General features: G+C 49.3%; 1 protein-coding gene across 1 annotated transcript; it reads right to left on the bottom strand.

The window, feature by feature from the left end:
• Positions 1-8,841: 8,841 nt before the first annotated feature.
• On the bottom strand, positions 8,842-17,420 carry LOC137847447 (olfactory receptor 14C36-like). The gene is made up of 3 exons (XM_068665717.1): positions 16,824-17,420; positions 9,594-9,654; positions 8,842-9,080 (listed from the first exon to the last, which is right to left on the bottom strand). Exons 1-3 carry the CDS (start codon positions 17,418-17,420, stop codon positions 8,842-8,844), a joined length of 897 nt encoding a protein of 298 aa, XP_068521818.1.
• Between the last annotated feature and the right edge of the window lie 289 nt (positions 17,421-17,709).

The raw sequence follows: 17,709 nt of genomic DNA on the forward strand, positions 1-17,709 counted from the left end.
TGTGATACCACTGCTGTTCTAGCTCCAAGTGCAGGGCACAACACTGTATGGGCTGCTGCAGGGAAAGTTAACTCCACCCCAGACAGACCCAGTAGACACGGGAGCTCACTGGAGCACCCTACCTGCATGAATTACCACGCAGACCACCACACCATACCCTGACTGGCCCCTGTGGTGGTTTTACTCAGGTGGGCAGCTCAGCTCCACCACAACTGCTCTCTCACTCCCCCTCTCCTCAAAGAGGAGAAAATACAACACAGAAAACTCGAGGTATGATATGAGAAAGGTTTAATTAGAGGGAAAGGGAATGAGGAGAAAAAGAAACAAAAGAAACAATAGGTCCACGCGGAAGCACAGAGAGAGGGAAAAATTTATTCTCTGCTTCCCATCAACGAGCTATGTTCGGCCACGTCCTGGGAAGCAGGGCCTCAAAGAGCGTAGTGATTGTTCAGGAGGAACAGCCCCCTCTCCCCACGAGAGCCCCCCTTTTTATTGCTGAGTGTGACATTAGGTGTTATGGAATATCCCTTTGGTTGGTTTAGATCAGCTGCCCTGGCAATGTCCCCTCCCCATCACTTGCCCACGTCCAGCCTGCTGGCTCTTGGGGGCCTGGAAAGAGTCCTGATGCTGTGCCAGCACTATGCAGCAACAGACACAACACTGGAGTGGTATCAGTGCTGTTCCAGCTACGAGTGCAGAGCACAGCACTGTGTGGGCTGCTGCAGGGAAAAGGTGACTCCAGCTCAGACAGACCCAACACAGCACCCCATGCCCTGTTTGCCTCTTCTGTGCACAATGCTCCTGGTTGTTTACACTCCCCAGAGGCTTCCTTTGTACTACAGGGGGGACGGGGGCGCTCCTGAAGGGAAACCACTGCACACTTTGATCCCTCTGCAGAATACCTCTTCCCTGGAGCTAGTCACTTCAGCAAGTGAGAGTCACTGTAATTGGTTTAAATTGGTTTACATACACAAGGCACAAGGAATAATGAGGTTTAATGATGAACAGCAATTCTAATAAAACTGGAAAAAAAAATAAGCAACAACAACAAAAAAAAACCAAACACAAAACAAGAATATAAATCAGGTTTGGCCTATCATGAGTAACATTATGAGTGATTGTCCAAAAAATGCAGTGAACTTATGGCTTATGAAATACACCCAGCCATCAGTTTCCACATTACATCCTTGAGCTCCTGGTTCCTCATGCTGTAGATGAGGGGGTTCAATGCTGGAGGCACCACCGAGTACAGAACTGCCAGCAAAAGGTCCAGGGAAGGAGAAAAGACTGAAGGGGGCTTCAGGTGGGCAAACATGACAGTGCTGAGAAACAGGAAGACTACAGCCAGGTGAGGGAGGCATGTGGAAAAGGCTTTGTGCCATCCCTGCTGGGAGGGGATCCTCAGCACAGCTCTGAAAACCTGCACATAGGACAGAGCAATGAAAACAAAACACCCCAGCAGTAGAAAAGTAAAAAGCACAAACATCACAGCTTCCCTTAGGTAGGAGTCTGAGCAGGAGAGCTTGAGGATCTGGGGGATTTCACAGAAGAGATCCCGGGCATTAGTGTGTTTGAAAGGTATTGAAAAAGTATTGGCAGTGTGCAGCACTGCGTGAAGAAAGCCATTGCCCCAGGCAGCTGCTGCCATAGTGGCACAGGCTCTGCTGCTCAGGAAGGTCCCATAGTGCAGGGGCTTGCAGATGGCAACATAACGGTCATAGGCCATGACAGTAAGAAGAGAAAACTCTGCTAAAAAGAAAAAAAGTAGCAGAAAGATCTGTGCAGCACATGCTGCATAGGAAATGGTCCTCTTGCCCCAGAGAAAATTGTCCATGGCTTTGGGAACAGATGTGGAGATGCCTCCCAAGTCAAGGAGGGCAAGGTTGAGGAGGAAGAAGTACATGGGGGTGTGGAGGTGGTGGTCACAGGCTACAGCTGTGAGGATGAGGCCATTGCCTAGGAGGGCAGCCAGGTAGATGCCCAGGAAGAGCCAGAATTGTAAGAGCTGCAGCTCCCGCGTGTCTGCAAATGCCAGGAAGAGGAAATTGGCGATGGAGCTGCTGTTACACATTTACTGCCTCTAAGCAAGGGAGCCTGACAAAACAAAGAAATGACAGTGCAAAATTTAAGGACTTCTTTAACTACAATCCACTGCATATCTCAGCAAACAACCCACAAAGCAAAACATTAGAATGTGCATTTCCTTCAGGTAGCTCTTGTTGTGAAGTTCTGCTGGGAAGTTCCCTGGAGAGGTATGAGGCTGTGAGCAGACTGCCCCAGGCAGCAGGCTCTGGGCAGCAGCAGGACCCTGCCCTGCCACGGGGGCTCCTTCCACTCACAGCTTCTTCCCACAGCCCCTGGGAAGCTCCCCAGATATGCTGAGTGCTGAGCCTGGCAAGCGGCAGAGGCCCTGCCCTGACACACAGCCTCCAAAGCACAGCAGGGACCCTGCTCTGCACCACAGCCCTGGACACACCTGCTTGAACCCCTGGCTTCACAGCCTGCAACTGGCCCCAAGCAGCCAGGCCCAGGAGAGAGCCCTTGGGCCCTGCACACTGACCTTGCAGCACACAAGCCCTTCATGCCCTTCAACTCCAACACCGGGCATCCTCCTGACAGCTCCCATCAGCTGAGGGCTGTGCCAGCTCCAGGAGAGCCTGGCAGGGTGCACAGCAGCGTTGCCCTGCACCCAGAGACTTACCTTGGGAGGTGGCTTGGAAGATTTCTCCCCCCGTGACCTCTCCTCTCCCTTCTGACCCCAGGCTACCATGAACCTATCTCCTTGTTCTTTCCTCTCCCCATGTCAGCTGCAGGCAGCGCCCCCAGCCCTGCTGCACCTTGCAGAGGAGCTGCTCCTGGGCAGAGCGGTCTCTCTGCAGTGCTGCCTGCTTGCCAGGAGCTCCCTCCCTCCACCCCACCAGCCATCCCAGCTCAGTAGCACAGGCTCAAAGCATTTTACTGAAGCCCCCAGTGGGTTGGCACAGTGGAGCCTCAGACTCTGAGGGGAAATGGAAGACAGTTCTCAAATAGTCAGTCTGATGCAAACTCCAAAGCTTCTCCCAGTGGTAATGAGCCCCACCGAGGGACATTACTGACAAAGCTCCCCATGGGCTTGTTAGAGCAGAAGAGTGCAGGCAGTGATGACACGGAGGCAAAGGTAAAGTTAAGGCGGACTTGAGGCTGAGGAAACCTCGATGTGTCCCATCAAGTCCAAGAGTCAGGCCCTAACCCCAGCTTCGGGGAAGGGAGATCCTGTTCCTCCAGTGGGGTTTAAGGCTCTTGCTGGGTCAGTTCAGTGTAGGAATGGACAATGCCAAATACAAGGCTACAGGAGGACATCTCCTAGGCTCCTGGAGGGGGATGAGGAGGCATTGAAACCCTATTGCTGTAAGGATAAACTCTCTCCTCACAGGTGTCATTGACAAAGACAAGAGTTAAGATCAGCAGATAAAGATGTTCCCTCTGTTGGGGACTTTCAGCCTTGCAAAAGAACCTTGACCATAACCACCACACACTGGTCTATGCTATCTGCATCTGTTTCCCTGCAGGACTTTGGCATCCACCCTGCTTCCTCATGTTGTTCTCACCTGAGCACCTTCCTGCCTTGACTGATGTCTCTCCATCTACCCTCAGTAATCCATGAAACACAAAGCCAGGGACTCTGAGTGACCTCTGTCCTTCAATGAACCTTTCTCCTCCACCTCAGTCTCAGTGCTCACAGCTGCATTTTGTGATATTCATTCTTTCCCATGCTCTTTCCCATTGGGAAGAAAAGCACCTACATGTCTGAAACCACCCCTCAAGCAGTCTCAGCCTATTTCTCTACTTCCTGGAGCCTCCACGTCACAGGGCCAAAGGAGCCCAGGTCTCTCAACCTCTCCATCTCATGTGCTTCAAGCCCTGAAGCCCACCTTGGCAGACCTCTCCTCCCCACTCTCCAGTTTCTCTGCATTTCTTCAAAACCAGGAGCTGCACCCTGGGCCACACTGCTCCAGAAACAGGCATGGCAGCACTGAGTCAAGGCGGACGATAACTCCAGTGGTCTGGATGGCCCCCACTGCCTCTAGGGCAGCCCCGTAATAAGCTGGCCTTGCTCCCTGTCAGCATGTCCCACTGGCTCCTATGGTGTCCTTGTAGCACCCAGGCCCTTCTCAGGGCCCCCCCTCGGCTGCTCACATCCAATCCTGCCCCGATGGATGCAGGTATTCTGCCTCACGTGCAGCACTATCCACTTCTCCTTGCCAACTTCAGGGGAGTTCTGTTGGCTGACGTCTGGAGATTCCCAAGGTCAATCCCCCCCACACTGAAGCTCCGTTTTGTCACCTGTTCACGGTTGGGTGCAGATGGCTCACCCTGACAGTGGTGTCTCTCATTATGTAACACCATGAGGAGTGTCAGGACTCTAAAGGCACTAAGGGAGGTACTTGTTTAGTGGAATTTCCTACCCAGGCAAGAATTACCATGAGAACCATCTCTGAAACACCCAATGACACTACAAAGCAAGCAAAACCAGGACCAGAGTAAATGAATGTTGGGCTGTTTCCATGCTAGGGTATTTTACAGGAAAATACATACCTATATATATTATGAGCTAGAAGTCTTGGCCTTGGATGAGCTAGAAGTCCTGGCCCAGTCCCACAGCTATGACATCATCGGCATAAGCAAAACCTGGTGGGATGAGTCCTGTGGCTGGTGTGTTACAATAGATGATTACAGGCTCTTCAGGAGGGACAGGCAGGGTAGGTGAGGTGGCGGTTTGGCAATGTAAGTGAAGCATGGGCTGGACTGTGTGGAATTTCAAGTTGGCGATGGCAAAGTTTAGAGCCTCTGGGTAAGGATTAAGGGACAAACAAATAAAGGTCATGTTGTTGTGGGAGTCTATTACAGATCACCTGGCCAGGACAACAACGCCGATGAATTATTCTTTGCAGAACTAAGAGATGCCTTCAAATCAACCCCCTTGTCCTTATGGGGGATTTCAACTTGCCAGACGTCAACTGGGATCACCACACAGCTGACACAAGCAGGTCCAGGAGGTTCATAAAACACCTAGATGATAACTTCTTGGTGCGGGTGTTAAGGGAGCCAACTAGGAAAAGTGTCCTCCTAGATCTGTTGCTGGAGAACAGAGAGGGTCTTGTGGGAGATATGGCAATTGGCGGCCGTCTCGGTCAGTGACCATGAAGTGGTTGAGTTTAGAATTTTTGGTGACAGGAGGAAAACTGCCACCAAAACTTCAGCCTTGGATATGGGGAAAGCAGACTTTGGGCTGCTGGGGAACTAGTCAACAAGGTCCCCTGGGAAACTGCTTTTGAAGGCATTGGTGGGTGTCCATCAGTGTGGTCAATCTTTAAGCACTGCCTCCTAAAAGGACAAGATCAGGCAATTCCAAAATATCAGAAGTCAAGCAGGTGGGGCAGAAGGCCGGCCTGGCTGACCAGGGATCTTCTACTGGAGCTTAGGCAAAAAAAGAAAGCGTACGGCTGCTGGAAGGAGGGTCAGGTGATGAGGAAGGAATACAGGGATGCTGCTCGTGTTTGAAGGGAGAAAATTTGTGTGGCCAAAGCCCAACTAGAGTTGGAGCTGGCCATGTCTGTGGGAGACAATAAAATAGTTTTTTTAGATATGTGAAAGGAAAAAGGAGAACCAAAGAAAATATAGGTCCACTACTTGATGGGGAAGGTCTCCTCACAGACAATGACATAGGCAAGCAGAGACATTTAATGCCTTCTTTGTCTCTGTCTTCAACCCTGATGATGGGTTGCAGGACCCAGGCAGGGTGCCATGAGCTGGAGGACCACGACGGTGGGAATGACAAACTCGCAACAGACCCTGAACGTGTGTGCAATTTGCTGCTCTACCTGGATCCATACAAGTCCATGGGCGCAGGTGGGATTCATCCCAGGGTGCTTAAAGTGCTGGCTGACGTCATTGCGGGACCTCTCTCAATTATTTTTCAATGCTCTTGGGAATCTGGAGAGGTCCCTGTAGACTGGAAACTGGCAAATGTTGTGCAAAGTTTCAGGAAAGGTAAGAAAGAAGACCCTAGCAATTACAGGCCTGTCAGTCTCACGTCAGTGCCTGGTAAAATTATGGAGAAGATGATCCTTGCAGTTACTGAAGTGCACCTGAGAAACGATGCAGTCATTGGTCCCAGCCAACATGGGTTCATGAGGGGTAGGTGCTGCCTAACAAATTTCATTTCCTTTTATGATAAGATCACCCATCTAGTCGATCAAGGGAAACCAGCTGATGTGATCTTTTTGGACTTCAGCAAAGCTTTTGACACGGTTTCCCATAGGATCCTACTGGATAGAATGTCCAGCATACAACCTAACAAAAACATTAAATGATAGGTGAGCTGGTGGGGCTGACAGGCTGACAGGCAGGGCTCAAAGGGTTGTGGTAAATGGGGCCACATCAGGCCGGCAGATGGTCACTAGCGGGGTCCCTTTTAGGCTCCATTTTAGGGCCAGTCCTCTTGAATGTTTTTATAAATGATTTGGATGTAGGACTAGAAGGTGTTTGGAGCGTATTTGCTGACGACACCAAAGTTGGAGGAGTTGTGGACTCTGATAAGGGTGGAAAGGCCTTGCAGAGAGATCTGGACAGATTGGAGAGCTGGGCGATCACCAACCACATGAAAATTAACAAGAACAAGTGCCGGGTCCTACACCTGGGACGGGGCAACTGTCACGTTAAGGCATGTAGCTGATTAACCGTTACGGGCCCAGTTAGATTCAGAGTACTGAACCAGTCGGACATTCACCAAAAAACACATTAACCGCCTGGGGGTCCGGTCAGACATTCACCAAAAACGCTTTAACCGTCTGGGGGTCCATTCAGACATTCACCAAAAACGCATTAACTGTCTGGGGGTCTGGTTGGATTCAGAACACTGAACTATCACGGATAACCACCCTCACCCTAGTTGCACTTAATGAGAGCTATCACAATGCAATCAAGTATGGTTTATTACAGCAACAGATAATGAGGTTCTTTTGGATTGCCGGTGATAGTGACTATCTGAAAGCAAGCTAGTATGCATGAAATACACAGGTGTTATAGGTGTTACAGATGTTACAGGTGTTATAGGTGTTGTAGGTGTTACAAATGTTACAGGTGTTATAGATGTTACAGATGTTATAGATGTTATAGATGTTAGAGGTGTTTACAGGTGTCACAGGTGCGCAGCCTAGAAATAAACGCGTTAAAAGATTATAAGCAAGTATTCAGATCTCACCCAAAGGCGTCCCAATGGGGGGGGAAGAGAGGCTCAGCCCGTCGACTGATATTTTATTTCTGTGCCTCTGTAACCACAAAGACAGTACACAATTATAGGTTTGGTGAAAGTAAAATTGTACCAGCAATCAAAAATTGGTTCTGTTATTTTAGTACAATCAGTACTATAATTTTGTGGTCTAGTAGAATCAGTGTATACTGTCTTAATTTCAGTCGGCCGATTATAAGTGGATCCATTAGTTATTCGACAACCAATTTGTATTAGCTGGCCAGATGTGGCTTGAAGTTCAGCCATTTTTAGAGAATCATTCCAACTCCATTCATCTTTCAAAAATATTTTGTTTCCCTGTAAAACTAAGGTAGATAAATTTAGGCCCCTTTTGTTCTGAGGTGTTCCAATGATTGCGCTGTATCGTGATAATGCATGATTCCAAGGATCATCATAAGGTGTTATGGTGTCACTGGGTATATTTCTACTTCCATACTGCAGTATATCAAATGTAATGTATGGAGTTAGGTCAGGTGGTGTAGTTGGTTCAGGTTCAACCACATCTATTTTGAATCTAAATAGTAGTCCTGTACACCATGACTGCGACAGGCCTGAACCTGAGCAGTGTTGTTGCCATATACAAGTTACAGTAGTGGGTTCTATCAGGGTAAAATTATACCAACAATCCCACTCATCTGTAGCACAGGACTTTGTAGTCACTTGGTTTCCAGATATTGTTATTAATGTGGCTTTCTCGTGAGTTGAGCCATTAACCATTCTACACCCCACTCGGATTTCTTCTCCCGTCCTTCCCTTTAGAAGTGGAAGCCATCTCTCATCCCAGCCCCACTCGTGTCTCGAAAACACCTCAGTTCCATGCATAACCACGGTAGCTAAGTTTGATTTTTCCTTTAAGGCTTGTGTTCCCAAAATCCCAGTGTATTTAACATAGGCTTGGGACCACAGAGTGGTCAGGATGCACCCAAAGCTAGGGCCTTACGCCAGAGCTCATCCCATTCTTTATTAAATTTGAACCTGTTTTTAAAATTAGGGTATCTGGGATTTTTAGTATGGATTTGGCGGACTCGCCGAGAGTGATCTTGGGGCTTAATACTGGATGAATTAATCCAGCCCATTCGGCATCCGTATTTATCTAGGTCTTGGACAAATTTACTCCATGTGGGAATAGGAGAGTTTGGATTCTGCCTACGACCACGATCACCATCCCTATGAGCAGCTTGTATGCGATCCTGGGTGTTTGCTACAAACATCTTAAGACAATCAGGGAGTCCACAGATGAGAGGGGTTAACCGAACCGGATCAATAGGAGCTAACATCGCGGATTTCCTAAATTCATCTCTTTCATATATCGCCTGAATACAGGCTGCTTTTTGTACTGCTACAGCCAGGTCAGAATAGCCTGTAGATCTAATTTCCAGGGGTTCCCCTCTCTCTTGGGGATCTATACCACCTGCCCAATATGCCACCCGTGCAGTGATAGAGTAACTATGGTCTCCTGGTGTGGCGATTAAAAACACTCCAGGTCCCCAAAAGCCACCTGCTTCTTCCTCACTCAACATAATTCGATCTCCTCCTTCAAGAGAAACTCGTCACACATATTCCACTTCCGATTCCCCTGGTCGCCTTGAGAACTTCTCCTGTATTTTAATCAACTCCGCTGGCGACCACGGAATCGTTCGCACAGTAGTGCGGATTTCATCATTGTCATCAACAGTAGTCTCAGTCTTAACCAAAGGTCTCAAGGAAACCAATTGAGGTTCAGAGTCAGAAACCTCTTCAACACCATCATCACTGTCAAACCAGATATCACCATCCCAACTTTCAGGGTCTGCATTATACAACAGTCTACGAATCTGCTTAACCGGAGCACAGGGCTGTATTTTAGTTAACAGATGACTAACCCTCTCCAGCAATTGTTTAAGATAATTATTTTCACTCACAAGTTTATCCACTCTGACTCCTAATGCTTTTCCTGTCTCCCTTTCAAAAGCCAATGATGACTTCAATATTTCATTCTCTGATTTCAAAGTGGTATGTTCCGCATCAGAGATCAGTTTGGGAGCAGGAGTTTCCTTAGCTTCTTGCTGAGCACAAGTCAAACAAGCTCCTAACACAGCACAAATTGCACCTTTACCCTTTCTTTGACCAATCTTTCATGAAGCCTGACACTGCTCTATGCACTCCACCACTTTTTCCTCATCTTTCCAAAACTTTTGGGCCCACTCCTTCCCCGCCTGGGAAGGGGCACATTTGTATTTTTGCAGAAGTTTATCCATAGCAATCCTGCCGACTACGCCAATTTTACTGTCGCGTTAAAGGGGTGTAGCTGATTAACCGTTACGGGCCCGGTTGGATTCAGAGTACTGAACCAGTAGGACATTCACCAAAAACACATTAACCGCCTGGGGGTCCGGTCAGATATTCACCAAAAACGCATTAACCGTCTGGGGGTCCGTTCAGACATTCACCAAAAACGCATTAACCGTCTGGGGGTCTGGTTAGATTCAGAACACTGAACTATCATGGATAACCACCCTCACCCTAGTTGCATTAATGAGAGCTATCACAATGCAATCAAGTATGGTTTATTACAGCAACAGATAATCAGGTTCTTTTGGATTGCCGGCGATAGCAAGCTAGTATGCATGAAACACACAGGTGTTATAGGTGTTACAGATGTTACAGGTGTTATAGATGTTACAGATGTGTTAGGTGTTATAGATGTTACAGATGTTATAGGTGTTGTAGGTGTTACAGGTGCGCAGCCTAGAAATAAACACGTTAAAAGGATCAAAGACTCTATAGAGATTTATAAGCAAGTATTCAGATCTCACCCAAAGGCGTCCCAATGGGGGGGGGGAGAGAGGCTCAGGCCGTCGACTGGTCCCAGGAGTCAGGATGTTCGTAAGGATGTTGTATTTCCTCGGGATGGTATCTCCCCTGACGGTGGTATCTTCCCTAACGTCCCCTCTCTCTTGGGCCAATTTATATTATTTTCTACCTTTTAGGTGGAGCTTGAGTGGCTCTAGTCAAGCATATCTTAGTTATGATTGGTGTAAAGTTTTCCCGTCTCCGTTTAAAGTAATAGGCTCCGAGAAATTCAGGGCGCATGCTCAGTGAGGGGTGGTCGCACCTTGGAGGTGGGTAGCTTTTGGGATGGAGTTGCGTTTTGGTATTATAATGATATTATAATGAGCAAAAAGTACACTAGGGTACAGCGTTTGTCAAAACATGACAGGTCTTTGGCTCAGGGTAGCAAAAAGAGCAGCTTTGTGCACAAGAACAATCGAGGCCCCACCTGATTACAGAGCCTAGCCGTGGTGTCTCCACTCCACTCTACGCTCCGTGCTGTTCCTTAGGGCTAGCACACCAAGTTTCCCCAGCGGGATAGCATCTAAGGTTGTGAGTCTAGGGAACGCTCAGGTAATGCAGTTATGCCCTACCCTGAAAGCTTCTTCAATGCTGTACCTTTTCCTTAAAAGTGTGAATGTTAGTTTTATTTTCCTAGTTACTTCAGGCATTTACACAACAGTTCTGAGTATGAGATCCTGCAGGTCAGCTCACCTCAGTGGCTCCTCAGTCACCTGCGTCAGCCAGATGTCATCAAGGAGTTCCCAAACCCTCCTGGAGGTTTTGTGTAAGGGTATGCAGAAGCAGAGGGTCTTGCTCCTTCCATGGTATCTGGTCAAGGACCTTTTCCAGGGCACCAAGGGATGCTGATAAGGGAGGCTGTGATGGGAGCCAGACCTGGTCAGTTGTGCCAATTGATAAGGAAAGTGACAGAATGTGGGGATGCTGACTCACACAACGCTGTCTGATTGAAGTGTTCATGCTGTCACAACATGCTGTCCTATGCTGTTGCATGTCTGCATCTGTTTCCCTGCTGGCCTTAGACATCCACTGTGTTTCCCCACTTTGCTCTCACCTGAGCTGCCAGCCCCAGGCAAACACCTCCAGAACGTGGCACTGGGTGTTTACAAAAAGACCAACAAGGTCTGCCTGAAAGGTAAACAAATTATTCTAACAAAGGAAAAAATAATACAAATAAAAGAGAGCATATATTCATCACTTCAAACACTTGAGCTCTGTTTATGACATGGAAGTGTTTTCTCACCATGCCAGAAGGGGAGTTCCTAAGAAGTGTCTGAATTGTATGAGAAATATTGATCTTCCCCTCTCCTTGCGCTACCGTTACTGTGTCATGTGTCTGTTCTGATGTGAGTCCGGTCGCTCCCACCTATCAGGTGTTCCCACCTCTTCTTATTAAATGACCATGTCTAAGTTTTTTTTGTTTGTTTGTTTTGTTTTGTTTTGTTTTTGTTTGTTTTGTTCTGTTTTTGGTGTTTTTTTTTTTTTGTTTGGTTTGGTTTTTTGTTTATTTGTTTGTTTTTTTGTTTTGTTTTGGGAGACTCCCATTGCTCTCCATGGGAAGCCTGTCCCTCTCCATTGCTCTCAGTACCTCTGTGCAGGCAGATCTGTGGGGAAAAGAGATGTGAATTGGTGCAAAGAAGCTGTAACAAGCAGCTGTAGCCTTGAGTGAAGAAGTTTGATGGCAGCAGAAGTTCTGCAAGTCCCAGGTGGCTCCTGAGAGAAATGGTGGGGTTGGGCGGGGTGAGGAGCAAGGTTGCCCACCAAGTGTCTGGCCTCAAGGAACTGCTTTTCCAAGCTGACCAGGCCTCTTTAGGTGACCTTCAGGATCAATAGCAATGGGAGAGGTCAGGCAATTGAAATAAATCAATAAAGAATGTCGCTTGAAGAAAAAGCTCCCTTATTATCAACTGCCTATTGAAATCTCCCTCATTCACTACCCTCCTGAAATCTCCAGAATTAGATGTACAAATCTAATCTGAGGCTTCGAAGGAACTGCTGGGAAGAAAGAGTGCACAAGAGTGCTCTCTGTATTGTTATGAGCCTCAGGGTGTATCTGGTGCCATGGACCTCTGATGCGGAGAGGTGATGTGTATATATGCTGCACAAGAAGGGAAGGCCAGAAGAAATGCTGAAGTTTCTGGGAGTGTTAATTGGTCCCACTGGGCACCATCACTACCACAGCTCCCCTATGGCCTTGTTAGAGAAGAAAATGTTAGGCAGTGATGACACACAGGCAAAGGCAAAGTAAAGGTGGCCCTGACGTGGAGGAAACCTTGATGTGTTTTATTAAAGCAAACACCAAGGCCTGACACCCAGCCTCTGGGAACAGAGCTTCTGCCCCTCACAATGCTCTTCAAGGGGCAGTAGGATATAGAGTGCATGATGGCAACAAAAACAGAACGGTACAATACCACTGCACAGGGCTGCAAGACGGCCACATGGTTCCAGTGCCAGGAGCGCAATGTGTCATCTCATAGGTCCCAGGGGCAGAGACAAAAGCCATCGCCAAGGGGACAAAAGCTCTGTTATGTCAGGGCCTTCCGGCCCTATCAGTACCCCTGGATATCTCCCCACGGGTTGTCCGAGCCTGTCGCATGCCAAAACCATTTTCCCTTCCGGTTTGTAATAAATGGCTAAGTCCCAAATAGGGTTACAATCAAAGTTTACAATTTATTAAAGGCATAGAGGTAAGCAAACAGCGATGGGTGCACTGGGAGTCTCTGCTCCACCAAGATGCACAACAGTTACATCAAGCAGCTGATTTTTATGCTCCTAGGCTAATACATAGTCATTACTACTTCTAGAAAAAATAGGGTTAGTATAATTAGTTTCCGGAATCCAAACCCTCCTACTGGAGCATGCGTATCAGTCTCCTAGAGAGTCCCCTCCTCCTAGAGCATCCCAATCTGGACATGACCATATCTGTATTTAGCACTGCTGGCTCATATGGCATCCCTGATTGTGCCCAGGTTCTTTTCATCCTGGTTGCTCTTCCTGCAGTCCGATCCAAGCTTGCTATGATGTATGGGGTCGGTCTGACCCTGATGCAGAACATCACAAGATGGGAAAGACAGGCTCTCTTCTCCTTGGAAAACAGAATGAGATGAATTCACCAAATCCCAGAGTTTCACAAGGTCCTCTGCAAGGAAAACTTCCCCCTGATGGATGATTCTCAGGTCAGGAACCACGTAGAGAAACTGGGCATCCTGAAGTGCGTGGGCCCTGATGGAATTCCCCTGCGAGTGCTGAGTGTGGTGGAGGAGCTCTTTCCCCAGCTCAGCTGTAGTTCAAGGTTCCCTCCTGTTATATCATCGCTCTGGTAATGTGCAAAAATGTGCAAAAGACTGGGTCCAGTCTTGTTCAACTTACTCATCAATGACCACCTTTTCTCTTGGCTCTATATCAAGCTCTGCCTTTGTCCCAGCAGCTGTGGTGCCTTCTGAGGGGCTGGGGATGTGGCAGCTATGCCACAAGCTCTACCACAGCCTGTGGCAAGGTAACCATGAGCATGGTGGCCATGAGCTCTGCCTGCCCTACTCCTGCCGTACTCCATCAGCTGGCTGCAACAGAGGGGGCCCACAGCCAGCCCTTGGCTGGGCTCTGCCACCCACCTCTCCAGTGCCATCACTGCTGCCTTGGGGTGCTCTGTGATGCACTGGGTGACCTCACAAGGCCTGCTGGCCAGCACATCTCCTGCAGGGCATCCAGGCCACACAGCGGCAGGGACCTCACCACTGCCCTTCCAGCCTGGTCCCCTCCCCTCAGCCCTGGCCTTTTCTCTGCTGTTAGAAGTGGCCTTGGGAGGTGCTTCCTGGCTTCCCCTCGCCTCCTGCCAGTTGCTGCCCCCACTCAGGCTGCAGGCATAGACCTGGCCCTGCAACAATAGCACCACTTATGCTGCCTTTGCTGCCTTGCCCTGTCCTCTCCCTCAACTCCTAGTCTCTGCCAGGCCCCTTGTTCCACACCCCAATGCATCCCTTTCATGTCATCACCCTCTCCCCTGCCCAGCGGATTGGCAGAGCCAGGGCAGGATGCAGTACAGTTAGGCCCTGTAGTGCCCATGCAGAATGCTTGTGGCAAAGTGAGAGCTGAGGTTGGGCTCTGTGGTGTGGAGGAGGTGCCATGGGTAAGAGGTGAGGTTAAGCAGCAGCTTTGCAAGGGGGGTTCTCCCCCTTGCTATGGCAAAGGAGGCTTCTGGCCACAAATATGTGAGGGATGGGTCAGCCACAACTTGCCTGGGAAACCTGTTCCAGTGATCACCACCCCAAATGAGAGAATGTCTTCCTTATATCTAATTTAAAAGTACCTCCTTTTGGCTGTAAAATATTACTTGTCTCATTACTATACTCCCTGAGGCCCCCTTTAGGTATAGGAAGGCCACTGTAGGGTCTCTCCAAGCTGAATACCACCAGCTTTCTCAGTCTGTCTTTACTGAAAAGGTTCCCCAGACTTTCAGTCTTTCAGACTTTCAGTCATCTTTTTGGCCTTGTCCAGACTCATTCTAATACTCCCACTTAGCCCTGTTGAATCTCAGGAGGCCCCTCTCTCAAGCCTGTCCAGGTCCCTATGGATGGCATCCCTTCTCTCCCACATGTCAACTACACCACCGAGCTTGGCGTCATCAGCAACCTCACTGAGACTGCACTCAGTCACACTGTTCATGTCACTGACAAATGTTGTAGCACCAATGCTATAAGCCCGTCATAGAAGGCCACTGGATTTGATATCCACCATCTGTCTTTAGTGAAGCCATGTTGTCTGTCACCAACAGCCACCAGTTGGCTGTCAGCACTCGTCCTGAAAGGCAGGGTAGTGTGAAATGGCAGAGGGGTACTTGCAATGAACCTGTGCAAGGAGCGTTGAGAGAAATCTCACAGGAACACTGGGGGTTGTTTCTAGAGACCCAGCCAGAGAAATGTCAGGGCTCTTTAAGATGCCCACATCTGAGCTGGCCTCATGCACTGCTCATACACATGGTTTTTGGAGACACGAGTCCCTGCCTTGCACACACAGGCAGCGCTCTGCAGCACTTGCAGTGTCCCTCTGGCTCCTGCAGCCACTGCCAGAGGCTGGGAGACACTTCAGCCCTGCAGTGCATTGCCCTGCTCTGCCCTCTTCTGAGATGTCCCAAGGCATGAAGAAAGGGCACAGGGAGCTCGCGGGTTCAAGGAAGCACATCTCAGAGCTGCATTCAGGTCTTGTATTTTGGACTAGATGGTCTCTGAAGGTGCCTTCCCCCTGACCTATTCTGTGCTATTCAGGCAGTTGCTCCATAGCTGTTCCGCTAGAAAGAAGGGACCTGAAGACACTGTCTGCCCACTGCTTTTCATGACCCCCCTAGAGATAAGAGATGGCCTCTGTGTTTGCTCCTGTACCTCTCGCCATGAACATATGAATTGCCTACTGGCAGCAGCAGCAAAGGGTTTCTGTTCCCGTGTCTCCCCTGCACGTGGGGAAGGCCCTTCTCTTCTCCCGGGACATCCCATCTCCCAGGGAACCTCTCTCAGGTGAGCACATCTGTGCTGGCCTGGCTGGCCATTGCTGCAGCCTTTTGCCATGCTCCCCACAACCCAGCTGGTGGTGCTGCTCTGCAGAACGAGGCTGCTGTGGTGCCCGGGGCAGGGGGAGCTCTCTGCAGGGCCATGCTGGACAGGGTGAGGGGCAGAGCCAGCTGGTGGGGGCCCTGCCACTGACCGCCTCCCACAGTGGCTCTTCTGTGGCCCTGGGGGACTCAGAGATGCCCGGCCTGGCAGAGCGTAGAGCCTCTTTGGATTCTATTCCCTGGGCAAGTTTGGATCTGACAGCAGCTCTGAAAGAGGACGTGAGCTTTCAGTCATGGCCCTTTTAGGATGGAAATGCTGTTGTGGAGGCCAGCTGTGTCACCCAAGTACCCACTGCCTGTCCCTGCCTGCGGTCCCAGCATAGCCACACAGCAGCACTGGCACCAAGCTCCAGGAGCAGCCAGGCCTTACACCACCAGCAGGGCTCAGAAGGAGAGGGTGGCAGTGGCAAGAGAGCAGCTCTGCATGGACCAGGTGCTCCCTGGCCGTGCTGCTGGGCCTGACTCTTCCACCCCCCCCCCCCTCCCCTGCACACGGACACTGCTTGTGCAGAAGAAGAAAATGTCTCAGAGGAAGGATATAAGACCAAAAGGCACTTTAACTTGTTTAAATACAAAAGCAAAATGAAGAATTTCTTTGTGGTCTAATATTCCAAGAACAAAACTGGGAAAAAACATTCAGCATAAGATCATAGAAAACACAAGAAGAACACAACAACACAAAAACAGAGGTCAGGCTTGGCTGCATACCAAGGATTAGCAAGAGTAGCCTTTTGAGTCATTTGTGAAAAATAGTCAGACAGTTCTGACCTACGAAATATACACAGCCTTAATTTTCCACACAGCATCCTTGAGCTCCTGGTTCCTCATGCTGTAGATGAGGGGGTTCAATGCTGGAGGCACCACCAAATACAGAAAAGCCAGAACAAGATCGAGGGAAGGAGAGGAGATGGAGGGGGGCTTCAGGTGGGCAAATATGACTGTGCTGACATTCAGAGAGACCACAGCCAGGTGAGGGAGGCACGTGGAAAAGGCTTTGTGCCGTCCCTGCTGGGAGGGGATCCTCAGCACGGCCCTGAAGATCTGCACATAGGACAGAGCCACGAAAGCAAAACACCCACACACAAGAAAAGCACTGACAGTAGTAATTCGAACTTCCCTTAGGTAGGAGTCTGAGCAGGAGAGCTTGAGGATCTGGGGGATTTCACAGAAGAACTGGTGCAGGGCATTGCCACGGCCAAGTGGTAATGAAAATGTACTGGCAGTGTGCAGCACAGCGTGAAGAAAGCCACTGCCCCAGGCAGCTGCTGCCATACGGGCACAGGCTCTGCTGCTCAGGAAGGTCCCATAGTGCAAGGGCTTGCAGATGGCAATGTAGCGGTCATAGGCCATGACAGTAAGAAGGGAAATCTCTGATGAATAGAAAAAGAATACGAGAAAGACCTGTGCAGCACATCCTGCATAGGAAATGGTCCTCTTGCCCGAGAGAAAATTGTCCATGGCTTTAAGAACAGATGCGGAGATGCCTCCCAGGTCGAGAAGGGCAAGGTTGAGGAGGAAGAAGTACATGGGGGTGTGGAGGTGGTGGTCACAGGCTACAGCTGTGATAATGAGGCCATTGCCTAGGAGGGCAGCCAGATAGATGCCCAGAAAGAGTGCAAAGTGCAGGAGCTGCAGCTCCCGCGTGTCTGCAAATGCCAGGAGGAGAAACTCGGTGATGGAGCTGCTGTTACACATTTACTGCCTCTGAGCAAGGGAACCTGTCCAAAAGAAGAAATGACAGTGCAAAATTTAAGAACTTTGACTAAAATCCATTGCATGTCTCAACAAACACCACACAAACAACATACTGCCTCATTCATTTCAGGAAGAGCTTTCTGCAGCTGCTTGGCTTACCTCTGGTTGGTGTCTGAGGTTGCCGCAACAAGCAGAGGGGTCTGCTATGGGCTCTGCAGCAGTCAGTCCTGGTCTACAGGAACAGGTAAAAGAATCTGGACTGATCAGAGAGTTCCACTGGCCAGTGACG

This window comes from Anas acuta, chromosome W, assembly GCF_963932015.1.
Source record: "Anas acuta chromosome W, bAnaAcu1.1, whole genome shotgun sequence".
Classification (NCBI taxonomy): Eukaryota; Metazoa; Chordata; class Aves; order Anseriformes; family Anatidae; genus Anas; species Anas acuta.

Excerpts from the sequence above, each read along its gene's own strand:
- LOC137847447 (XM_068665717.1), bottom strand. The coding sequence starts at position 17,420 with ATGTGTAACAGCAGCTCCATCACCGAGTTTCTCCTCCTGGCATTTGCA. Across the intron at positions 9,655-16,823 it reads GGGAAGTTCGAATTACTACT|GCGGTTAATGTGTTTTTGGT; the intron begins GTCAGTGCTTTT and ends CCGGACCCCCAG. Across the intron at positions 9,081-9,593 it reads CTCTGAATCCAACCGGGCCC|ACCCTGAAAGTTGGGATGGT; the intron begins GTAACGGTTAAT and ends TGTATAATGCAG.